Source organism: Alosa sapidissima, chromosome 14, assembly GCF_018492685.1.
Source record: "Alosa sapidissima isolate fAloSap1 chromosome 14, fAloSap1.pri, whole genome shotgun sequence".
Classification (NCBI taxonomy): Eukaryota; Metazoa; Chordata; class Actinopteri; order Clupeiformes; family Clupeidae; genus Alosa; species Alosa sapidissima.
In genome coordinates, this window is record NC_055970.1 from 12,025,556 (window position 1) to 12,051,000 (window position 25,445).

The 25,445-nt window shown below is 44.6% G+C and overlaps 1 protein-coding gene across 1 annotated transcript in view; it reads right to left on the minus strand.

Moving 5' to 3' along the window:
* Positions 1-932: 932 nt before the first annotated feature.
* iqgap1 (IQ motif containing GTPase activating protein 1) overlaps positions 933-25,445 on the minus strand; it is a 48,653-nt gene continuing 24,140 nt past the window's right edge. Inside the window, exons 7-37 of the mRNA XM_042062578.1 lie at positions 24,675-24,788; positions 23,942-24,120; positions 23,162-23,249; positions 22,701-22,864; positions 22,225-22,309; positions 21,915-22,078; positions 21,495-21,655; positions 20,089-20,213; positions 19,269-19,432; positions 15,377-15,467; positions 13,825-13,992; positions 13,158-13,300; positions 12,541-12,711; positions 12,056-12,139; positions 11,555-11,626; positions 11,110-11,179; positions 10,142-10,506; positions 9,710-9,873; positions 9,184-9,408; positions 8,816-8,956; positions 8,423-8,507; positions 7,332-7,564; positions 6,869-7,001; positions 6,636-6,738; positions 6,083-6,218; positions 5,851-5,938; positions 4,443-4,652; positions 3,231-3,397; positions 2,689-2,811; positions 2,042-2,150; positions 933-1,894 (exon numbers count right to left, since the gene is read on the minus strand). Coding sequence (XP_041918512.1) covers positions 1,781-1,894; positions 2,042-2,150; positions 2,689-2,811; positions 3,231-3,397; positions 4,443-4,652; positions 5,851-5,938; positions 6,083-6,218; positions 6,636-6,738; positions 6,869-7,001; positions 7,332-7,564; positions 8,423-8,507; positions 8,816-8,956; positions 9,184-9,408; positions 9,710-9,873; positions 10,142-10,506; positions 11,110-11,179; positions 11,555-11,626; positions 12,056-12,139; positions 12,541-12,711; positions 13,158-13,300; positions 13,825-13,992; positions 15,377-15,467; positions 19,269-19,432; positions 20,089-20,213; positions 21,495-21,655; positions 21,915-22,078; positions 22,225-22,309; positions 22,701-22,864; positions 23,162-23,249; positions 23,942-24,120; positions 24,675-24,788 — 4,439 coding nt within the window. The 3' untranslated portion in view covers positions 933-1,780. The remainder of the gene's footprint in view (positions 1,895-2,041; positions 2,151-2,688; positions 2,812-3,230; positions 3,398-4,442; positions 4,653-5,850; positions 5,939-6,082; positions 6,219-6,635; positions 6,739-6,868; positions 7,002-7,331; positions 7,565-8,422; positions 8,508-8,815; positions 8,957-9,183; positions 9,409-9,709; positions 9,874-10,141; positions 10,507-11,109; positions 11,180-11,554; positions 11,627-12,055; positions 12,140-12,540; positions 12,712-13,157; positions 13,301-13,824; positions 13,993-15,376; positions 15,468-19,268; positions 19,433-20,088; positions 20,214-21,494; positions 21,656-21,914; positions 22,079-22,224; positions 22,310-22,700; positions 22,865-23,161; positions 23,250-23,941; positions 24,121-24,674; positions 24,789-25,445) is intronic.

Genomic DNA, 25,445 nt, shown 5'->3' on the forward strand with positions numbered 1-25,445 from the left:
AGGGTGGCACATAGGCCTACATGGTCACAGGCATAGGGATGGCATATACATACATACATACACATACATATTTCATACATACATACGGTCATGTGTGATTGAAGAGTTTGTGAGCTATTAAAACAGAATAGGTATGGAAATTAACAGAGCTGTATGCAGATTGTAAATATGATTAAATTTGTGTCTTTTGTGAGTAATTAAACTGAGAAGAATGGGTGTAATTGTGGACACAATTTGCATCCATTAGGCGCAAAGGGTTACATTCTTCTAATTACTGTATGGTTAGACACATTTTACAAATGACCTTAGTAGTCTACATCCAAAGTATTTTGTGTGTGTGTGCTTTTGCAAGCATTTCTTAGGTTCTGGAATTTTCCATGTCAAACTCGAATATGAACAAATAGGCTGTAGATCTAACATCCAACTTTGGGCGATACAGACCGGACATTCCTTGCTCCACACTGAAAGCATGCTATGGGAGACATATTACATATTACCACAAGGTAGACAGACATATTAAAATCCATCCAACTATCAACAATGAGCAGTTTATATATTGGATTAAATGCAATTAATATGTGTTTTACATTTTCTTAAAGCCAATGGACTATACAGTGATGATCAGGCCATGGAAAACATGTAGAACATGTGCTAGGCCTATTTTAGCCTACAATGGAAAATATTTGACACCTTGACTCAAAATTAGGCTAGGCTGTCAAACGGCTGCTGTGGGAAGTCTCCTACCAATTGCATATGGAATTATTTAATATGTTTTCCTGTAATATTGCAGTAGTGCAGGGGGAAATGCAGGAACATTTCTGATCTCTTTCTGTTGTTTTCCGGGCATCAATCCAAACATATGTTGAAGACAGTCCTCTCAAAGTCTTCAAAACGAAATTATATTTTTATAAAGTTTAATAATCCACAATATATCTTTACAAAACTTTTGTTTTTAATTTTTCCACAAGTTGCAATGCTGACACTGACATTGTACAACTTCAATTGTGTTCAACTTAAAATTACTAATAAGTAATAGATTCCCCTTTAAAAATGAAACAAACAAAATATGACAATTGGACAAAAACAGAAATAGCAGGACGTAAATAAAATGCAAACAGCATAAAAGAGCTGAAAAATCTACTTTTTTGCAAAGGTACTGTAGATAGCCAAAAAGGAATGTCAGGAGTGGAACATGGTATTGGCACTCCAACAGCCATTACAGACCTGACATGAACATGACTGTTTCCCAATGAATCACCAATTTTGGACCATCCTCGCTCATCTCAAATATGCAAACATCTTTATATCTCTTACTATGTTTAGCATTAATGGCAATTGTCATTGAAGGGCATGGATATTTTCATTGGGACAAATATTATTAAACAAAATATATGTAGTCCAGGACACCCCAGACCAATTAGAAAATGAAATTCTCTCTTTACACAACATAACTATAAGCTCATGCAAGCATAGTTTGCAGCAAATTTCGAGCAAACTAATAAAATAGATCTTGACCTTTGGACTACATTCAACACAGCTGCAACAGAATAATAACCAATGATATACAATACAAACTTCTACGATACTATATACGCAGCCATGGCTGTGAGCTCCAAGGAATTATCCACAGTGAATAAGGCAGATGTGAACTTAAGGCAACGTTTTTGTAGTAGTGCAGCAAATGAAAAGATAAAGGGCTGAAGACCAAGGAGTTTTTGGTTGCATCCTTACATGGAGGAGTACTTTGTATGCAATTCATTCTTAAAGTGTCTTTCAGTCTCTATTTGCCATAGAACTTCTTGTTGAGCAGGAAAATGAGCAGGTTGACATTAATGGTGGCTTTGTCAAACAACTTCATCACAGCAACGCCTTCATACTGTAGTTGCAGCAGGTCCTGAGACAGACACACAGATACAGACATAGTGTTTTTAAGTATGACATCAACTGACTTTAACGACATGAAAGTATAACTGAACAGTATGATTGAGCGTATAAATAACTCAAAACCCTGCATGAAGTTATGTGGTCTTGGTGGAGGTACCTGGTATTCTAGCATGACTGTCTCCAGATGGACACCCATGAATTTGGCCTTCACGTCAAACACACCCACAACCTCAGATGGGGAGATCTCAAAGATGACATTTTTGAATCTGGGGCGGGGGGGGGGGCAAGGAAAAGAGTTAGTTAATCCAATTATTTGATATTGTTATTATTACTATTATGTTAAATGTAGGATTTCCAACTTTATTTGAAATATTTTTTAACTAATACAGTCACTTTGGACAAAATTGTCTGACAAATACCATAACCATAATTCAATTAGTTGATAACAGAACATCATATCACATAAAGTTAAAATATCAAAATCATATAAAAAAAAAATCATATCACATTCACATCACATCACCACATTAAGGGTAGAGGCAAGAACAATACATGGAGGTTGGTTTGCCTGTCTGAGTAAATATGTCAAGGCAGTTTAAGGATTATTTGGTCTCAGTGCTTTATAATATGCTGGAATTCTGATTCATACAAGAGTTAAAGCCATTGTTGGGACTTGATGTAAAAAGCTATGAAGACATGTGTTTAACAATAAGGAAAATACTTCTATCAGCAAACTAAAATATGTCCATAATTGAGGAAAAGACAGTGTAAATGCATAGCAGTGAATGTAACTAGCAAACTCACTGATTTGTCTGCAGATCATCAATCTCAATCAAGACGCCCTTCTCGTGTAGCCGTGCTGCAGTGTATTTCTGGGAAACCTGCTTGCTCTTCTTGGCTTTGGCATCTCCAGGCTTTTTGTGAGGCCTGTGAGTAGAGGAGAGAAGTGTTCTTTTGAGTGTGTATGACACTGCAGCTAGAGTACAGGAGAGAAGTGTTATTTTGAGTGCGTATGACACAGCAGCTAGAGTAGAGGAGAGAAGTGTTCTTTTGAGTGCGTATGACACTGCAGCTAGAGTAGAGGAGAGAAGTGTTCTTTTGAGTGCGTATGACACTGCAGCTAGAGTAGAGGAGAGAAGTGTTCCTTTTGAGTGTGTATGACACTGCAGCTGATATTTAAATCTTGCCTTGTGGGCACATATTCAACACACCTTTTCATGATGTAACTCTTTAAAATACCCTGTAAAAAATTCTCTGTAGGTCATTTAAGATGAGTGTATGCTCACACCTGACATTCTTGTTGTAATGGCCATAGCCCAAACTGTGGATAAGTGAGCATTACTTACTTTCCTTTGGTGGCAAGGTTGTCCATGCACGTCTTGATGTATCGGTTGTAGTAGTCAATTTGCTCATTGAAGAAGTTTGTCTTGGAGCTGAGGGCAACGTTGGTCTGCTGCAGTTTGACCAGCTCCGCCTTCCTCCGCTGCCGATACCTCCTCTGGTTTCTGATATCCTACGAAAGACATCATTGCAACAGACATGGCTTTAGAAGTGTGTATGAACGTCCAGACAATGCGAGAATATAGTAGCTGCCAGGGACCATAATCAAATGGTGTGTGCGTCATTTGGTCTGAGGAATCGGATTATTGGGAAATGGTGTAGCCTCGAGCAGACATGGGAAACTGAGGTCAGAGTTTGGCAAATATCCTCTCGGTGCTGTGTGTACTGCATGTCTTTCTCTTTCTCTCTCTCTCTGTGTGTGTGTGTGTGTGTGTGTGCCAGCTCTGCGGTCTCTGTTTTGACACGCCTGGAGACTACAGAACAGAATGCAGTGAGTGTTACTACTCTTCCTTGCTCCGTCTCACTCAGCGGAGGCTCTGCGCCGCGCCTTAAGCCTTGGCCTGCGATCAATCCCATCTACTGCACTCATGTGAACAGAAACCTTCCCCTCGGGTTGTTCCCTTTCCCTCCTTGAGTGGCAAGGTCCCCAGTGTTCCCATCACTGAGATCTGCTGCTTGAGTCCCAGCCCTCAGACGTTGAGCTGCCACATGCTCTTTTGTGGCTGCTAATCTGATCTGGCCCAAACACTTGAGACTACAGTGTCCTCTCAAACCAGGGAGGAGCTCCGTTCAAATTTTGTCAGGGCACAGTACACAAGCAGAGTGTTGTTTGAAATATTTTTAGCTCGAAAAGTGTATTTATAGAATAGCCTTGGTTTATTTCACTCAGAGGTAACATTACCAGCACTTGAGTAATGCAACGTTACCAGTGCTTGAATAATACTGAAGAATAATACTGAAGAATATATACAAATGTTTGCAGTAATGATTACCATATTACACCAAATTTCCACTACAAGGAAACATGTGATCCCTGAATGCTTAGATACAATGTTACCTAAAGAGGGAACAAATGTAAGGATATATTTGAGATGATTACATTTATCTTTGCTTTTGCTCTGCTGTCACCTTACATAAAGTCTGATTTGATTAAAAAAAAAATGATGACACCATTTTGGTTCCCAGTCATAATCTTCTGCATTATGCTGTGTAGTTACCTTGGCGATGTCATTGATGAGGTCCTGGTAGCGGTTCTCTGGATGCACTTTGCCCAGCTCCCCCAGCCGCTGCAGGTTGCTCTTGATCTTGTCCTTCTTGCCCTGCAGGGTGAGGCTGTCATCCACCACTGGCTTGGCCTGCTTCATCTTCTCTGGGGTCTTGGCATCCCGGATGGCCCTCCTTTGCATGGCTCGCTGGTATTCCACTTCCTGTGAATGGAAAAGAGACAATGAGGCAAGAAAAGACAAGAAAGACAGAGAGTGGTTGAGAGCATTAATTTACGAATTTATACCACATTATGGGCTTGCCTAGAGGCCATTTTTCATTTCTTAAGAAGGCATTACCAGACCTAAACATCTGTCTTTGGACGAGACTAAAGGAAATTCTCATTCCACTCTGGAATTAATCCTGTTGTTGGATTCAGGAGAGCTACCACATTTGTCAGTTAGAACAGATTTTTTAACCCTTAAAGGAGTACCGTCACACCGGTGTGACGGAAATGTTGGGAAATTAACATTCTAAAGAATATCTGGGTTCATTGAATTCAACATAGAATTTTAGAACCTTCAATTGTTGCGGAACTTAGAATGTTCAAAAATAAATCCATCATCCTCTGAGGGTTTGACAGAGGCAGTGCATCCTTTGATACATGTTGAGGCTAGATTTACACAGAGATGTGACAAAGTCGCTGTCTGTCTGCCGTGTATCAGCCTATCGTTGGGAGAAACAATGACTCCTTTGTGTGATCCCTGAGTGAATTTGGCCTCGACGTCTGTCAAAGAGCTGCACTCAATTATGTGAGTCACGCAACACTGTTGCAAGCAGTCCAGCATGATTTACAGAGACGGATCTGTGCGCTTAAAGCTCGTTCAGAAGCAGATGCAAACGGAACGGAAATATATTTGTCCCATCCAGTTCATATTAGTATGGTGAACACTGGTCCAGTGATGCTTCACATGGATCTGTTAGCTGCCTTCATGGGGACCGTTGAAGAGAGCATCAAACTCTTTGGAGTAACAGTCGTTTGTTAGGTTGAATTTAAGATTTGTGGGAGCCCAAAGTTTGTTTTCAGGACTGTTAGATAACCAGCTCAGAGACGAGGACAAGAGTTTACTTTCACTACTGGTACATTCATTTTTTATTCATATTAATTGATGACTTCTTACTATTGCACTATTTTCTCTGCTGCTGTGACATACTGCTTACATTGATTATCCTATTTTAACACCATCTTTTGTCAGAAAAAAAAACTCTAGCTTGTAGAAAACCCCAAATGTTTTTTTTGGCTCCATCTGCCGTCTTGGCCAGCTGGTTTTCCTCAGCAGCAGTCAATGTAGATGTAGGACTCAAAATACCAGAGAAGCCTTTCCCCTTTCTAGTCGAGGTGTGCTTGAAGCTCATGTTTACCTGCTCAGGAGAGGGTGAAGACTCCAGGATCTCTGTGAGCGTCTCTCCAGGTTGGAAACGGATTACATCCACTATTAACCGCTTGGTGCTGGAACAAAGTCAAAGAGATAAACAATCAGTCAGATATATTAACAAAACACACACACACACACAAATTCCACCAGTGCCCAGTTCAATGTGCTCATCAGAGGCGTCAGGGTGACAATAAGAGCCAGAAGTTAACACTGCTTACTTCAGTAAGAGGGTCCTAGCATCCATCTCAGCATTGGCCTCAGCTGGGACATCAAACTTGTTAGTGAGGGTGAGTGACACCTCTGTCTTCCCCATCTGCTCCCTGGCAGGGTCATCAGGAGGGAGGGGGTTTTCTCCTGTGGTGGAAGGAGGTGGTGAGTGTTGAAGGATGTCAGATCATGGCAAGAGCATCCAATTAGGAACTGAGAGGGATTTCTGTAATCTATGTTCAAATGTTCGAATTTTTACACAGGGATGAAATCTTTGAATAAATCATGCAGTGCTAAAAGCCACTGAGATGAACCTTCCTGCCTACAAGCCTAAATATAAGCCCTAAAAAGTGGTCACTATTAAAACATTGTTATTTTAGTCAGATATACCCCAGGACAGTTATGGAACCCCACAGAAACAGCATAGACTCCTTTTGGTAGGGTTGGCTCTCTGTAGAACCTTTTGCTCTTTGAAGAGCAACCAATAAACTCAGATTTTACTCTTGATGTTGATAAAAGGTCCAGTTCAAAGTCCATCTACTCCTGACCCCATTTGTTTCTCACCTATCAACATCTCGATTGTTGGCACCTCGCCCAAGTCCTCCAGGAGCTCATGGATGGGATCGTTGTGCTCAGGAGCGATGGCATCTTGATGGTCTAGCAGGAGCTAAAAGAAAACAGAACCAACCAAGAGAAGTCAGAAGGAAAAGCACACTTCCTACCATGTGAGACCCAGAACAGCCATATTTCTGCACTCCATACACACAGAGCACTAAAGTAAAAAGGTGCTGACTCACCGTATGTGTGTTGATGATCTCACCGAGGGAGATGTAGATGACTGGTTTGGTGAGGGTGACCAAGTCTGAGTACTGATCAATGTTAAACCTATCTTCAAGTGACGGCACATCACACGCCGCCTGGAAGAAACGTCTACATGGACAGAGGAAATAGACAAGAGAACAGGATATCCGTTTGAACATCAGTGTGACAACATCTTGATAGTTCCACCTAGGCAACTTACTACATACTTTAGACCTTTTTAAATAATACAAAATAGCAATGTTTGCATGCAATGGATACATTATATTATTATTTTATAATTATGTTTTAATTAAAATGGTACATTATACACTGAAAACAATGGCAAAGATATTGGCAGTAGAAACATAAACTTACATAATCAAGAGAAATCGGTTTTATATGGCAGATTCCAGCTACTTTAGTAGTCCTAGACATTGCAGTGGCTGTGTGGTTCTATACCTGAACTTTTGGTAGGAGCTGGTGAGGTACTCGTTGATGGGATTTAGGTGGGCGTTGTCTCCCAAAAACATCTTATTGGAGGCAGCGTGCTGGAGCATCTTGGCGATGGAGCCCAGGTTCCGCCTCTGGTCAGTGGTCAGCTGACTTCCCGCAGACATCTCGATGATGTCAAAAGCATCAGGGGCCACGATAGCTGGATTCATGTAACGGTAGTACAGCAGGTTGCCTACAATCTGAAACACACACACACACACACACACACACACACACAATGCTGAGCATGTTAGCAAAAATCAGGGTGTTAATTGAAACATATTGCAACTAATTTTAGACACACCAGAGACTGTGCACCTGCTAGTATCATGTTGCATGCATGAGGTAAACACATGGCGACTGCCACTTGAAAACCAACACTGTTAACAGTGGAAGTGAGTCATTTTACAGCTCTGGTTTAAAAGTAGATGTGAAAATTGTATCACCTCATCAATGCCTATGTATGCAGGGACTAATGCACAGATAGAAAAAAACAAGAAAGAAGATCAACAAAGAGACAAAAAAGGAAGAGAAAATGAGAGAGGGAGTAAGGAAGAGAGAGAGAGAGAAAGAGAGAGAGAGAAAGAGAGCACAAGCTCACCTTCTCTGATTGGCCACAGCAGGGCAAATATCTCCACACAACAGTGAAGGTAAAAGAGGAGAAACTGCAGAGGTGTAGGAGGGGCCAAGAAGGAACAAAGGAGAATAAAACAGCAGTCAAGGACACATAAAGAGAGAGAGAGAGAGACGGGAGGAGAAAAGCTGTAGAAGTACTGTAGATGGCAACCTCATTCAGTTATAAAAGTGTGGAGATTTTTTTCTGACACCATAGCAACATAGGCAAGAGGAGCGAGAGGAAGGGAGAAAGAGTGACGATGTCTGCTCCTCACAGCTGAATATCACATACACACACACACTCTCTAAGAGTTCAGAGTTGTTCTGACTTTTTTCTGTTGTTTTGTTTTTGTGGAGAATTGACTTGTACAGCAAAACCGTACTGAACCTTAACCACATAAACATAAACTTGAGCCATTCTCTAGCATGAAGAGTCCACAAACCTTTACTAGTTCATCTTCACTGGCATCAGGGAATTTTTCACTAAGCGTGTCCTTCAAAACCTTTGCGCATAAGCGCATCCCATACCTACAGCAGACAGGAGACAAAGGGCATTTATTTTTAGTTCGAAATATATACATACACACATACTCACACACACACACACACACACATCAAATTACAGACACACTTCAATCAATAGCAGCAGAGCCTCCCATAAAACCCCCAGCTGGTTTGAATACGCAAACTCTAACCCGCCGCAGGTCATTTCCATACATTACACAATGATGATGATGATGTGCCCTATGAGAGTTTCCATTCTAGATAGCCATCATCGAGACAGCCCCACCATCACACACAGACAGATTCTTGTGCGTGCGGGAACACACACTCACGGGATTTTGTCGATGGAGACTACGATGGCGGACAGGAACTTGTCGGTGACGGTCCTCATGTTTTTGATGGAGGCCTCCAGGCGCGTGCGAACCTCCTCGTGGCTCATGGCCTGCTCTGGCGTCACATCGTATGGCAGCTTGCTGTCCAGGAAACGGGCGAAATAATGGGATGCCGTTACGAGTACAGGAAACGGGCGAAATTATGGGATGCGGTTATGAGTACATTTGAATGAATGTCACTAGCACACGTTTTAGCATTCACACAATTATCATGTAAACAAACAAAGGGAAATCATGGAAATATGTGAAAATCATGTGGGATATTTTAAACAAATACACTGACATGTATACCACAAACACAAACAAACCTGGCCTCTCCAGTCTGCGATTCCATCTGGTTCACCCAGCTCTTGTAAATGTCCACAGGGTCCGTCTTGATGTTTAGCGACTTGTCGTCCATGATCTCCTTGACGACGGGAGCGAGGATCTGTCTGAGGGCGTTCTGGCCCCGCGCCCCTCTGTTGAAGCTCACCACCATCTTGATGACTGTGGGGTTCCCGGTCACAATCTCCTGAAGCTGGTCCACCTTTGACCTGTGTGCACACAGAGCTGCTCAACACAGAGTCTCCTCCTTCTGGACACTGGGTGCCATAGAACTCTCTCATGGCATAAAGCATAGTTACTTAATACAGTGTTAACGGTCAATATATACAGTAAGTAGTTCATATGAGTGTTCATTTCTCATATAGCAAGTATGGCAAGTTTCCCCCATTCAATGTATGATAAGAAAGCCAGATCTGTTATATATCTAAGGACTAAATCCACGTTTAAGAACCTGCCACCCTCCTCAGCCTCAGGGAGATTATGGGCGATATGGCAGGCCGGCCTCCTTACTTGATCTCCTCCTGCAGGGCGGTCTTGAAGAGCTTGAGGAGCAGGTACTCCTCGCGCTGGTTGGAGGCGTAGTTGTACAGGGTGAAGATCACAGAGTCCATGAACTTAGTGGACTTGTTCTGGGGCATCTGGAAGATCAGCTTAGCCAGGTAGGTTGGGTTTGTCTGGCAAAAGAGAGGGATCACTGATTGTTATAATCATGACAACCTAATTATGGCGTTGTTTCATGGGGAACTCTAAACACACAGGTATAAAAGACAAGAAAAGAAACAATGAATCTATCATTTAGTCCATGTGATGTGATACAAAATAGATCTCTGACATAGTAGTACATTACTCTGACTCTCACTAGATCACATGATTCTTATGTAATTTTGCATTGACAGAGGTCTTCCACTGGCACCCATGTGCAGAGGCCGCGGCTGCACTCACCTGCAGCAGGTAGAAGAGGTACTGGTAGGCCTCCAGCTTCACCCTCTTCTCCTTGCTAAGGGCCTTGAGGCCGCCCTTTTGCTTGTTCATCATCATCATGTTGGACAGTGCACCCTTGTTCTTCTTGGTCAGCTTCTTGCTGTGTGACACTACTTCCTGCAGTGTGATCTTGTTCTTGACCAGCAGGCCAATCTTGATGTCCATCAGGTTGAGGTCGTTCTCCAGCTGCTGGTTGGAGCGAATGTTGGTGACCACCTCCTCACGCAGACGCATCAGCTCCAGCTCCTCCTGGAAGTCCTGGTCACTGTGGTCCAGCAGGTGCACAAACTTGCGCACCACAGCCATCGGGGGCTCGTCAGCATTGACTGCGGAAAAGGAGCACGAGCTGGATGAAATATTTATACAACACTGATGTCAATTCTGTTTATTTGCTTCAATTTATGTAACATTATTAAATAAATGCAAGCATAAAATTACACACTTGATTGATTCATTAACTAGACTGTTTACACATCTTTCAATCAACTGATCAATTTCTTGATCGTCGAGGATTGAACGATTCCAGACATATTCCATTTTATTTCTATGCTTTATTGCTTTACACAGGAAGTACCGGTACATGGATTATGTTCAATGTCCTGTGGATAATGACCTTTGAATGTTAAATCACAAATGGGAGAAATTATGAGTGAAATGGGGTGTCATAAACACGTAAAAGAAGCAAATAGCTATGGACTGTGTAATTATTTTGACAGTTTCAAACTTGACTTGATGGGAATTTTGAGGGATTTCATCCAAACAAAATAGTTTTCAACATTTCCAAGACCTGCACATTTGTAATTGTAATAACTCATAATACAATTGCCAGTATAATCCAGCTTCGAAGTTTACTTGAATAATAATGATTAAGGAATAAACTGGTTCATCTGGAGTAATGACTGGGCTGAGAAATGAGCCGTAGTACTCACTGAGTGTCTTGTAATCATCTCTGGCTTTATTGGCCCGGATGAAGGCCTGGATTTTCACAATTTCGTCCATCTGGGGAGCAAAGCACACAGCTGTGAGCGCAAGCATCAACACCAGTCAAGCCAGACAATACAGCCAGCCAGGCAGGTCAAACACATGGCCTCTGAGCTCAGGAGTGCGCAGTGCGCAGTGCGCTTTCTTCAAGATAAAGGAAACACAGCATGTCCATAAAGGGAGTCAATGTTTAGTGTTTGTTAAAAGACAAACAAGCAACAGAGTTTAGGTGGTGGCTCTTGTATACCATAGGCGAAACAGCAGACACGTTTTCCTCCGTTTGAAAACAGCACAGACTCGTGGCATCTGATATGGATGCCACAGGGAGGGAGAGTGCTGCTGAGTGGAGATCTGTGGGAGAGAATTCAAAGGGAATAGAGCATGGGCACTCACGTGGTCCTCAAAGTACTTCAGTCGGTCTTTGTACTTCTTGCGAGCTTGGTGCATCCTCACCATTGCTTGAATCTGCAAAGAGGATTAGCCGTTGTGCATTAAGGCACCAGGACAAAGGCTTAAGTGTATACAGTTGTCTCTCAGGACTAGTCTTTTCTCTATGCTCAGGCCAGAATGTAACCAGATTGCTCTGTGGTGAGATTGCAATGGAGGGCCATGGCATTTGGTAGCAAAATCTGGCATTTAGTGTAAATGGCAAAAATCTAGTATTCTGTTTCCTTAAAATGCACTGGTGTTAAGATGGCAAAGTTAATCCAGGATCAAGTTTAAAAGGATGACACAGCTCAGAGGAAAAGGGTCTTTAAAGGGTCTTACTTTTCGCCAGTGGATGGGTTTCTTGGAGGACTCAGATGTGAGATATTAGTCTCACCTGAGTATTTCTATCCCTCTCTCCATAAATGCACACACGCACACACACACACACACACACAACAGTCTTACCTTGACTACTTGATCACTGCTGTCCTTGAGATACTTCACTCTGTTTTTGTAGTTCTGCCTCTGCTTGTAACCTCTCCAGTGGGCCTAGAGTGGGAAAAGGAACAACACTTTTACCATGAAATATACACTGCAGGGGCAGACTTTGGGCTTATTTGTAACAGCATTGGAAGTCAACAAAATAGCAGGCTAAAAGTCCTGCAAATACAAGAAAAAAAGAAAAAAGAAATGTTTGTGTGTGAGTGTGTGTGTGTGTGTGTGGGGGGTGTGTGTGTGTGTGTGTGTGTGTCTGTGTGCACGTGTGTGCGTGTGCGTGTGCGTGTGCGTGCGTGCGTGCGTGCGTGCGTGCGTGCGTGTGTCTGTCTGTCTGTCTGTCTGTCTGTCTGTCTGTCTGTCTGTCTGTCTGTCTGTCTGTCTGTGTGCACGTGTGTGTGTGTGTTTGTACACATGTCACATGGCAAATGGAGAACAGGGTTAACTCAGGTCACCTGTATACACTTGGTAGACTGATCCTGATCCTTCAGGTAAGCAAGACGATTCTTCATGGCCCGCCGGACCAGGTAACCACGGCAACGGGCTTGAAGTTTGGCGATGAGGCTCTCGTTGGCACGCCAGAGCTGCTCCCGGTTATACGCCGCCGTCACCCCTGACACCACACCCTGCCAGCGAGAGAGAGAAAAAGAGAGGGAAAGGGAGAAAGAGAGAGGCAACGATGAAGGCCCACTTTTTAATTAGTAACAAACACCCACATCTAGCTGGTCCCAGGGGCTCGTCTGTTGCTCACCAAGGCTCCACTCAGCCTCTCTATCCATTAAGAGCCATTTGCATAATGCATTTGTGCATTAGCAACCGTGGCTCACCGCAGCCATTTATCTTTTCTCAATTATGCCTTTTCAGTCTTACATAAAAAAAACATTACAAGAAGCTAATTAACAAACTGACCTAATTTTGATTCAGAATTGCATCTCTAGGACAAAAACTAGCATAAATGGCACACTAGACTGCAAACAGCTATCTAACTAGCTAAATGACCAGGCTAATTTGGTAGTTAACTAGCCAACTCTGACTGACTGAGACGCTACGGAGTGCTGTTGTGAGTGCCCACCTGGATGTCCTCCTTGTTGAGCAGAGTGTTGTTCTGGACGAAGTCCTGGGGCTGCTGCCAGCTGCCCTCCCCTGTTTTCAGGTTGTAGTAGTAATTATGCCCCCCCTTCACCCAGTGCTGCACCCACTCACTGCCATTATCACCTGAGGGACAAAAAAAGAGAATCACACACACACACACACACACACACACACACACACACACACACACACACACACACACACACACTTATCCACAAGCCATAGATATTCTGCATCATTTGAAGGTTAAACATAATTCCAGTGTGAGGAGGACAGAGTACAGGAAGCTTCTGAGAGGGTATCAATTATGAACCTTTTGTCTGTGTGTGAAAATGTGTTTACACTCTTCCCATACTGTACAACTTCCTTGACAACGGAAATAAAAAGCCTCAGGCAATAAAGCCTTATGCCATATGCATTACACAAACAGTAACAGGTTTTAGGAAGTGCTATGACCACAATGCCACATACGCACAACACAGTGTTGATATCTTAATATATGTGATGTTGTTAAATGTCCCTATGTAGGAGCACAACACACAGTGTTGATATCTTAATGTATGTGCACAACACACAGTGTTAATATCTTAATGTATGTGATGTTGTTAAATGTCCCTATAGGAGCATGCCACCCTTCACTTTCTTACCCTCCTTCTTCTTGTCCTCTTTGATCTTGGACAAGTCCGCCTGGTAGGTGGGAGCGCACTCGGACGTCACCCCGTAGAGCCCGGCCGCCGGGGTCCTGAGTGCGGCCAGCGTCTGGGCAGAGTCCCCGCTGTCCACCGCCTCATTAATGCCCTGGATGGCCTTAGAGACTACAGAGGAAGGGGAGGAGGTTCTTTAAGTCCATCTTGTGTTATACTATGTGAATGCATACATAGTGATTCATACATTCATGCATACATTAGGGCTATTAAAATCAACAGTCATTGCTGTAGACAGTAGTCAACTGGTCATGGACAAAATGGTTAAAGGCTAAAAAAGCTAGACATTCCTATGTATGGAAGTGCTTCACTGAAAAGGAGATCTGTGTGAAGCTGTGTGCTGTGGATAACCATCTAAAGATGAAACATCTGCTGCCAACAGCCAGCACTAGCAGTAGCCTAATGTTAGCACCAGCGCCCGTAATAAGACTATGGTAGTTGACAACTGTAATGAAACTAGTAACTCAAATAGTAAAAATCCATAGTCGTGAAACCCCTAGCATAGATACATTTGTGGAAGTATAGGCAATAGTGTATAACAGTTTTTCCCTGTTATCAAATAATATTAAGTGATTTACATCTTTTTTTTACTTGTATGGTTGTATCTATTTTAGAATTTGTTTCATTATACCACACATCAGTGACCAAGTCTCCCAAGGCTGATTAGCATATTCCATCACAACACCAAAAGAGCTTAAAAGATCCTTTCCCCCAAGATACTAAATTATTTATGCTATCTCAGGAAAATAGAAATTTTTTTAAAGAAATTATTTTAAGAAATTACATAAATAAGGTCAAGATCAAGAAAATGGTAACCTAAAATACTGATAAATGTCCCGGTAATCGGATGGCATCATAGGGTTTCCATAGTAATAACAATGACATGTATAAAAATATCAACCAAGAGAAAAAGGGGAATATGGTTTAGAGACAGTTTCAATTTTGTAAAAACAGGAAGTGCAACTAAAACTTAAAACTTAAAACCTGAAACCTTCAGTGTAAAGGTGCTAAAACTCTTGAGTCGTAAAAGAGCACCCATTTGAAAAAAAAGATGAAAGACAATTAAAGAGTAAAGGGAATATTGCACATTCTAGCTCCTGTGAAATGTACAAATAACAGAAGATCTCGCCGAGGGAGGCGTGTGAGTCAGAGAGCTAACAACACAGAACAGAAGCCTGAATGCTTTAGCATCTCCATGCCATCCACCTTCAAAAGCACTCAGGGCCTCTGCTTTCTAACGCAAATGGGTCTCTTCTCAGGAAGTTCATCTACATTTAGCACATAACTCCTATCCTGCATCAAACACTGACACGCACAAGGGCTGAGTGGACTTATTGACCGGACCCTGCTTGAGCGACGCCCACTGGTGAGCCCGGTGAGCCCATGTTGGGGTTGTCCGCATGAGGGGCCGGAGAGGCAGAAGCGCCTGGCCTGATGTGGAGGCGGGGGCTTTGATGTGATGTTCGGGGGGGGGGGGGGGTCTAGTCACACTTACACTGCAGGGCCTCCTGAGTCTCCTGATTGGCTCTCAGGATGGCATCCTGAATCTCATCCAGCCAAAGCACCGCTGAGGGGTCCTGTGTCTCCTGCACACACACACAAACAAACACACACACACACACACACAAGATAAGATTAATCAAATGCTAGAGCAACAAAAGAACTTCATAAGGAACAACAGGAGTATCAATAGGTTGCCCAAAATAGAGAACTGGACGGGAATGATGGTTTAATTAATAGTTACAAAACTAAAAGTGTAATATACAAGTATCTATTTATTTCATCCTGTCGGCTGTGAACACACACATGCGTAAACCTTGAATATGTCTGTTTACTTCCACCACACTGTTATGAAGCCATCTGAACACTAGATGGGGCTAGTGTCTTTTCTAAAGCTAACGCTCAGTTTATTCACAATCTAAACTGGCAGCAGGCATGCAGTTCTCAACCACAGGCTTCAACAACCGTCACTCAATCCAGTCTGAAGCTGATAGCATTGCACAACACAACATGAAAAAGCAGGCAAACATCAACCCCCCCCCCCCCACCCCCCCATACACACACACACACACACTTCAATGTGGAAGGCAATATAGCCAACAGAGAAACCCAACAACAAACTGTTTGTGCCTGTAGCTGTAATCATGGGCTTTACTCTTGAACGCATTAATGACAAACCTAAGTAAGGGGCCAGGTGTTCATCAGAGATACCACAGACTGCGGATGCAGTAGCGCATAGCAGCCCACAGGGGGAGCCTCAAGGCACGGCTCAACACGGCGAGCCCCTTTACGGAGCATTCATCTCTGGCTGCTGATTGGCTGACGGGACAGAATCCACACTGTACCCCCCCCTTTCCTTTGCAGAGGTGCAGAAAAGATGGAAACAGAGAGATGGAGAGAAAGAGAGAGGACTGCCAAAGAGGAAGAATACAACAGAGGTCTGGTAGAAAGAATGGAGAGAATGAGCAGAGAAAAGAGAGCGATAGAGACAGAGACAGAGAGAGAGATGTAGAAACTCGTCTCTAAACCAGAGAGAGGGATAGAGAGAGATGTAGAAACTCGTCTCTAAACCAGAGAGAGGGATAGAGAGAGATGTAGAAACTCGTCTCTAAACCAGAGAGAGGGATAGAGAGACATGTAAACTAGTCTCTAGCTTTCTGAGAAACAGATATATATAGAGAGAGAGAGAGAGAGAGAGAGAGAGAGAGAGAGAGAGAGAGAGAGAGAGAGAGAGAGAGAGAGAGAGTGTGTGTAGTAGAGCTGGAGGTAAAAGAGAGATACATGTACAGCACAGACAAAAGCACAGAGAAAAGGGGGGGGGGGGGAGAAAAAATTCAAGAAGCTTGTGGAGTTTCTCCTGAACTTTAATGGAGAAGTGGAAAGCCTGGCTCTGCCAGCAGCGGGACTCAGGGACGCTTTAAAGCTCACAACAGCACTACCCTCAAGAAAACAGCAGGAGTAACTGAATCAGAAAGACACTGAGAGGGAGAGAGGGAGAGGAGAGAAGAGAGAGACAGAGAGAATAAAAAAGACTAAAGGTTGGAGCAGGAAAGGAAAGGGTTGTGCAGATTGCAAGGTCAACACATTTTGAGTGGTTTTGAAAAAGTGACAGTAAAAAAGAAAGAAGTGAAAAAGATCATTCAGTTATGTAAAAGTCTGCCAGGATTCTCATTCAACGTATGTGCCTTGTTTAGCCACATAGATATAGATATAGCTCAGTTACTAAGCGAGTGAGGGAGGAAGTTAGTTAGGAACAGCAGTGTCAGTAAACAACATTAATCTTTAACTCTTCTTGTGACAGGCGACTAGCTATGACCAAGTTGTGACTGGTTGCTCCGTCTAGTCATTCCATGACATTAATATACGGTACAACACACACACAAACACAGACACACACAGACCTAACATGACCTTTAGTTAATGGAGGCCTCTAAGGAGGGATGTCGGCACTCCTCTCCTCTAAACCCACTTCCTGTCCCTCTTAATTGCTTCACCAACACTGAAGAATTTCCCTCCCCCAACACACGCACACACACACACACAGACAGGTCCCCTTGTCAACACACACACACGCACATACGCGCACACATGCACACACGCACAGGTCCCCTTGTCAACACACATAGCTCCTGGAAATTAGTGCCTAAAAAACAAGCGAGTCACAGTAGCTGGCTCACTGTTTGGGATCACGTTCTTTGCCCTTTTAAGGCAGCGAGGGAATCACAGTCATGGTTATTTCCTATTCCTGTGCAAATGATCACAGAGGAAATGGCTTTGCTTTCTTTGGCCCTTATTTGTCTAGACTGATGCTGAAAACAGGCCATGGCACTAAATGGGCATCAGAATCCCAAGAGTGTGTGTGTTTGAGTATGTGTGTGTTGGTTAGTTTGTGTGTATGTGTGTGTGTGAATATGGGTGTTGGTTAGTGTGTATGTGAATGTGGTACATGGATGTTGGTGTACCGTGTGTGTGTGTGTATTTGAAGTTTAGTCTAGCAGGAGATGAGAGGGAGAGATAGCAGCCAGCTTCTTCTGGCACGTGGAGGGCCTTGGCCAAACTGAGCCAGCCAGCTGACAGAACACACACACACGTCATAATCGCTGTCTGTGCCCTGAGAATACATCAGTGTTTCAGCAATAGCAGGAGGGAGGGGATGGAAATACTCCAGTCAAGAGATGGAGATCTGCCCACTAAGCTCTCCAAGACACACACACACACACACACCCCAAATACCCTAACAGAGAGTCACGGTGGGATTTTATGACTTTATAAATTGCCTAATCCATACAGATGTGATTTATTGTGCCATAGATTTGATAGATTATAGATTAGAAATAGATTTGATCTGTTGTTGGAGCGTGCGCTCGGCGTGTGTGTGTGTGTGTGTGAGACAGAGAGAGAGAAAGAGAGAGAGGGAGAGAAAGAGAAAGAGAGAGAGAGAGAGAGTGTGTGTGTGTGTGTGTGTGTGTGTGTGTTAGTGTGTGTGCACGTACGCGTGCCTGTGCAAATGTACATATGTGACCCCACTTAGACTCTCTCTGTGGTCAACCAGAGCTTCCATGGCCTGCTTGAACACACACCTTCAAGCATTCAGCTTCACACCGACAGGAAACGCTCACACACACATTCTAGCTGAAGTATGCAGCACAGAGCCACAAAGAGAACGCGGGCAATATCACAACGAGTATGCAGCGTACACACACACACACACTAACAATACTATGCTGCGCCCTAAGGTGACGCCCTGGACCACACCACAGGCGTGCAACGCGTTATTTTAGCGGCCCTCAAAGGGGCCAGGAAATGTGAGGTCTGATAACACTGCTGAGGATAACAGGCAAAAGAGCGTGACCACTGGTGACCAGACTGAGAGTCCATCAAACCACAGACGAAGAGTGGGACGGTCAGAGAGAGAGAGAGAGAGAGAGAGAGAGAGAGAGAGAGAGAGAGACAGAGACAGAGAGAGAGAGAGAGAAAGAGACCGAGAGACAGAGAGAGAGCAAGAGAGAGAGAGAGAGAGAGAGACAGAGAGAGAGAGAGAACATAAAGGAAAAAGAGGGAGGGGTGGATGAAGGGTGGGTGAGAAAGCCAGACAGAGTGAGAGACATGAGGGTGATCACACACACACGCACACACACACACCATGACATCACCCAGCTGCTGCAGTCATGAGGGAGAGACTCATGAGTCACATGGTACGCCTGGCTGCCCAGAACACCCAGACACTTCCTCAGACCCTTCTAGATCATTCTATTCCCCTCACTTTTCCCTTGTCAGAAAAAGGCTTAATGTGTGTGTGTGTGTGTGTGTGTGTGTGTGTGTGTGTGTGTGTATATGTGTGTGTGTGTGTGTGTGTGTGTGTGTGTGTGTGTGTGTGTGTGTCTTACGTGGGCTTTCTCTCGCCTGGCCTGCAGCAGCAGGTCGTAGTAGTGCTGGGCCAGTGAGTCGTCAACATCGGTCAGCTTTGCTGCTGGATGCTGCAGAGCTGCCAGAGTGCTCTCCAGGTCGCCTCCGTCCAGAGCCTCATTTATTTGCCCGATCGCAGCAATCCCTACACACACACACACACACACACACACACACACACACACACACACACACACACACACACACACACACACACACACACACAGACCTTGAGTGTTCATCCACATGATAGACGGTTATACGGTGCTGTTCATCTACAGTGAAACCTAAAACTTCATTCTGGAGCCAGGAGTAGAGTTGTATGCTGAGGCCTGGGGTCTTTTACAAGGATTCTAGACAAGAAGCGCTGAACAGAGATCAGCGTGTCAGAACACATTTCTGTCTCCAGCAGCCAGTATGCTGTGGGGCAGTGGGCTTCAGGAAGGATCTCCCTTTGGAATTTGACTATGACCAAATGGATGTGGCTGATGTACAGTACCAAGTAAATGTAGTCTCTAATAGCGTTCTAAAATAGTGCTCCCTCCATGAAAATGACAACTAAGAGCACTAAATTAAACAGGCTATCTAAAGCCATCACTGTCATATTAGGTTCAAGGACAGAGCCGGAGAGGACGGCGAGTTTAAAGTTGGTCAGATATATTGTGAGAAATCATTGAGTTCCTTTGTGATGGCAGCCATCTTATCTCATCAATGACCACTGCTGAGTCATGTATGAGAGAAGTATAAGTCAGTATGCAGAATTGAGGAACGTGGTGTTGGTCCGGCGCTGCGGACACTCACTCTCATGCTCCTCTTGGACCGTGCCGTTGACCTGGTCCACACAGGCCTGGATGTCGTTCCAGGTCAGGTACTCGTTCCCCTGCTCACGAGCGGCCGCCTTCAAACGCATCAGCTCGTCCATGTACCTGAGAGAGAGAGGGGGGAGGGGGGTGAAAGAAGGGAGAAAGGGATCAGAGGAGACCAACCAAAACATGACAGGGGAACCCAGGAGGGTGAGGGTGTATATATGTATGTATATATACTTTTTTGATCCCGTGAGGGAAATTTGGTCTCTGCATTTAACCCAATCGGTGAATTAGTGAAACACACTCAGCACACAGTGAACACAGTGAGGTGAAGCACACACTAATCCCGGCGCAGTGAGCTGCCTGCTTCAACGGCGGCGCTCGGGGAGCAGTGAGGGGGTTAGGTGCCTTGCTCAAGGGCACTTCAGCCGCGGCCCACTGGTCGGGGCTCGAACCGGCAACCCTCCGGTTACAAGTCCAGAGTGCTAACCAGTGGGCCACGGCTGCCCCATAAACACCGGCCTCAGCAACGTGGAGGACGAGTACGCTCGGACGAGTACGGGTGGAAAGCCATCACTAAATCACTCATTTGTTGTCATGCAGATTACTAAATCATACTCATTTGTTGTCATCACTAAATCATACTGATTTGTTGTCATCACTAAATCATACTCATGTGTTTTCATCACTAAATCATACTCATTTGTTGTCATCACTAAATCATACTCATTTGTTGTCATCACTAAATCATACTGATTTGTTGTCATGCAGATCTTGACTGTCCTTTTTATTCAGTGTCCTTTCCACTGTGCCTGACTGCCCCTCCCATCTCGTGTCTGCTAGCCGTGGTCACTCTAGCGCTCATGAGGAGCTGGCCTTCATCTGATTTATAGAAACTGCATTAGCGCACAGCACTTCCTGCCGGGTAGTCCAGGACGCTGCAGACACTGGGTGGCTTAGAAGGAGCGTAGAGGACCGGTCAGGGGAGCAACACAGTTATACACTCATAGTGACGAGGCGATGACCAGTCTTGTCCTGTCAGAGGCCGCAGAACTTAGCCGCAGCGTAGTGAATCCCTGCTCTGTCCCTCTGGGTCATGGGCAGCCTTTAGCACAGTGCTAAAGCACATGAGCACATGAGCTGCCTTCTGAGCTCATGAACAGACTCCAGAGACAGTTATGCTCCATTCATCTGGGTCTCTTCATTTGTGTGTGCAGCACATGTCACATATACACACATTTAACCAACTATGTGTATTTACACACACACACACACACACCTTTGAGATGGTCACACACAGACACTAACCTCTAAACATATTCACACACACACGCACATCCACACACACACACACTCTCCCTCACCTTGTACACACACACACACACACACACTTTCTCTCACCTCTGAGCATACTCGTCCTCCACGTTGCTGAGGCCGGTGACGGTGCTGGACAGCTGTTTCCACAGGGCGGCGCGGTCGGCCACGTCCAGGGCCCCGTTGATCAGCACCACCGACGACAGCATCTCCACGGCAACCAGCAGCTCGGGGTGTGTGAGTGAGCCCTGAAAGCAGTATTACTGCATCAATGCTACTGTACAAGTCCACACTCAATGTGTGTGTGTGTGTGTGTGTGTGCACGTCTTAGCAGTAGACTGGCTCTTACACTAGTCGAGTCCAGCAACACTGCAGTGTGTTTAGGTTTAGGCAGGTCTCTATATTTAGTGTGTTAGTTTTGTGTGTGAATGCACATAGGTGGTTAAATATGTTGTGTGTGTGTGTGTGTGTGTGTGTGTGTGTGTGTGTGTGTGTATGTGTGTATACCTCTGGGCTCTGCTGCTGCAGGCTAGCCAGCTCTCTCTGGTAGAGGTCAGCAGCGCTTGGGTAGACCTGAGGCAGCTGGGCGTCCTGGTTCATCAGCTCCTTCACCGTCTCCTCAGGCACACCATTACGGATCGCAGCGTTGATCCGATCCACTGCCTCCAGCACTGCACACACACACACACACACACACACACACACACACACAAACACATACAGGTTAAATTAAACAGAATTGACTGGACATAATTCCTTTTTATTTTCTTAAGACAATTGAAATCCTTCAGGCGTAACACACAGTGTGGGAACTAACTTTTCTGGTATGCTGATGCGACCTCATTAGAGACGTCTACGCCATTCTGTAACTCTTCCTTTGTCAGTGCCTCTCCAGGGGAATTCTGGGTAAAAGGAAATGACAAATTAGTGGGAGAGACTAAATATAACATCGCAGATGGCCTGAGAATACAATACTGGAGATAAAGTGCAGACACAAGAACTGCAAAGAGCATTTTATAAGATTGCACATAACGGCTACCTACTGTATATTAGCATTTTATAAGATTGCACATAACAACTACCTACTGTATATTAGCATTTTATAACATTGCACATAACCACTACTGTACCTACTGTATATTAGCATTTTATAATATTGCACATAACGGCTACCTACTGTATATTAGCATTTTAAAACATTGCACATAACGGCTACCTACTGTATATTAGCATTTTAAAACATTGCACATAACGACTACCTACTGTATATCAGGTGTTTTTTCCCCCACTCACCTGCTCCTTAAGTTCCCGTGCCGCCATCAGTTCTTTGAAGTACCAGCCCTTGTTCTGGCTGTTGAGGTTCTTCAGGCCCAAAGCCTTGGAGCGGAGTGCTTCATACAGCTTGTCCTCGTCACCGCTCAGCAGGGCCTGCTCGGCCCCATTCAGGGCCGTCGCCACTAGACACCCAATCACAAAGGGTCACAGTCAACACCCAATCACAAAGGGTCACAGTCGTCAATCAGGGTGACAGATCAGTAAAGAGACAAGACTGTTATTTACCCTGAGGGATATAGTCAAATAGGCTATACACATAAAATAGCTTAATCGATAGATTGAGTGACTGATGTTTTTGAGATGTTTTAATGTTCCTTTTACAGTTGTGTGTTGACAGCTAAGAGGAGGAAAGATTATCACAGTGTACAAGGACAGATGAATGTGTTATTGGACAGGTGATTCAATGGAGATTTGCTTACAGTTGACTTTGTTGACATTGCCTTGGATTTCAGCCTGAGTAAGTAGCTCTTCGTAAACATCCCTTTCAGCGTCCGCGTTCTCCCCAATCTAAACCACACAGAAACAGAGAGAGAGAGAGAGAGAGAGAGAGAGAGAGAGAGAGAGAGAGAGAGAGAGAGAGAAAGAGAGGGAACGAGATCAGTAAGGATGTGCGTGTTGGACAGTCCACACTGAAAAGAAATGTACCCACAGCTTCCTATCATTCTTAACCCTCTGTGTAACTTTATGTGTGACTTCATAGAATTTAACATGAAGAAATGTTGCTGAAAACAAGAATGTCAATCTCTTGGGCCATCATCCTCCAACAGGGACTGCCCTCCGTGCTAATGCACCTGTGTAGGAGTAGCCCGCGTCTCTATTGAACAACAGCTTGTTAAGGGACACTGAACAACAGCTTGTTAAGGGACACTGTGAACAACAGCTTGTTAAGGGACACTGAACAACAGCTTGTTAAGGGACACTGAACAACAGCTTGTTAAGGGACACTGTGAACAACAGCTTGTTAAGGGACACTGAACAACAGCTTGTTAAGGGACACTGAACAACAGCTTGTTAAGGGACACTGTGAACAACAGCTTGTTAAGGGACACTGTGAACAACAGCTTGTTAAGGGACACTGTGAACAACAGCTTGTTAAGGGACACTGAACAACAGCTTGTTAAGGGACACTGAACAACAGCTTGTTAAGGGACACTTGAGCGGATGTGTCTGACAGATCTCATGTTGAAATCTCTACCTACCCGCTTGCGTGCGTTCTCCACCTTCTGGGCCTTGGCCTGGGACAGCGTGTCGTGGTAGTGCTGGACGGCGCCCTCATCCAGGTTGACCAGCATGGCGTTGGGGTTGCGCATGGCCCCCAGCGTACCCTCGGGCACCCCGTGGTCGATGGCGTCGTTGATGGCAATAACGGCCGCGTGCACTGTGTACAGACGCCGGAGGAGACTTAGAGCCTTCCATGACTCAGCAGATTTCTCTTAACGCCACAGGGATGCAAAGTCATAGTTCTTTGAGAGATGACTATAAGCTCATAAACTCACTGCTCATATCGGACTGAACATGCAGTTAAACTTAAACTAAAAACTAAAAACAAGTCAGCATGAAGAGTGATCAATGGCAGATTTATGCTACACATAAAAGTCACTCTTGCAATGAAGCTACTGTAACACTCTAAATAGTGCTGCGGACAAGTCACACAACTCACAAGAGGGCGCTAATTAAATCTGTGCAATGATCGGGTCAGTTGCACCATGACACCGTTACGTGTCAACTGAAAGTCACTAAACAACCATTATTAACCTAAGCCTAATTAGCAGCTATGGACAATAGGTCATTTGAGTGGTCATAAAATGCATTGCTATGGTTCACTTCTGTCAGCCCTAGGGCTATTAAGGGTCATTAGGGCCCAGTGCTATTCTTAAATGGGCTCTGCAGCCCTGTGTGTTTGTGAGGTAAAGGGAGAGGTGTGAGGCTCACAGGCTGCTTCGTCGACGGACAGCTCATTGGCCAGGATGCCTCCGATCTTACTGAAGGCCGGCATCTGGATGCCATACTTCTCCAGCTCACTCTTCATGTTGTTGATCTCCTCCTCTGAGAACCGGACAGCACAGGAGAGGGATGAAGAGAGAGAAAGAGGGGGGGGGGGGGGGAGAGAGAGAGAGAGGGAGGAAATGGATGAATGAAAATAACAGAGGCAGGATGAGAGAGCTTGGTCATGTATAAGTGTGTGTGTGTGTGTGTGTGTGTGTGTGTGTGTGTGTGTGTGTGTGTGTGTGTGTGTGTGTGTGTGTAAGGGGAATTTGTGTTCTTGTTCTCCCATACAGTAGATGCCATCTGTGGCCCACAGTGGGGCTGTTGTGTAGAGGCGTGTTGACAGAGGGAAACCAGGGCTCTACAGTCCCATACAAACTGGGGAAGTGGGGGGGGGGTGCTGGACTGGGGGGACTGGTGCGGCCACAAAGAGCTATGTCATATTCATTCAACACTGACGTGCACTGGTCAGAGCTGTAATCTGGGCCGGGACGTGGAGTGGAACAGTGCAACCTGAAGGTCAGATCTGGGTATGCACGGGTATTGTTAAGTTTGTACATGTTTATATACTGTGTGTGTGTGTGTGTGTGTGTGTGTGTGTATGTGTGTTCCTCTGTGCTTTGCAACTGAATTTGTACACTCAAACGTGTGTTTGTGTGTGGGAGTATGTACTTTGTGGGTGAAAGTGTGTGTGTGTTTCTATGTTCCCCCGTGCTT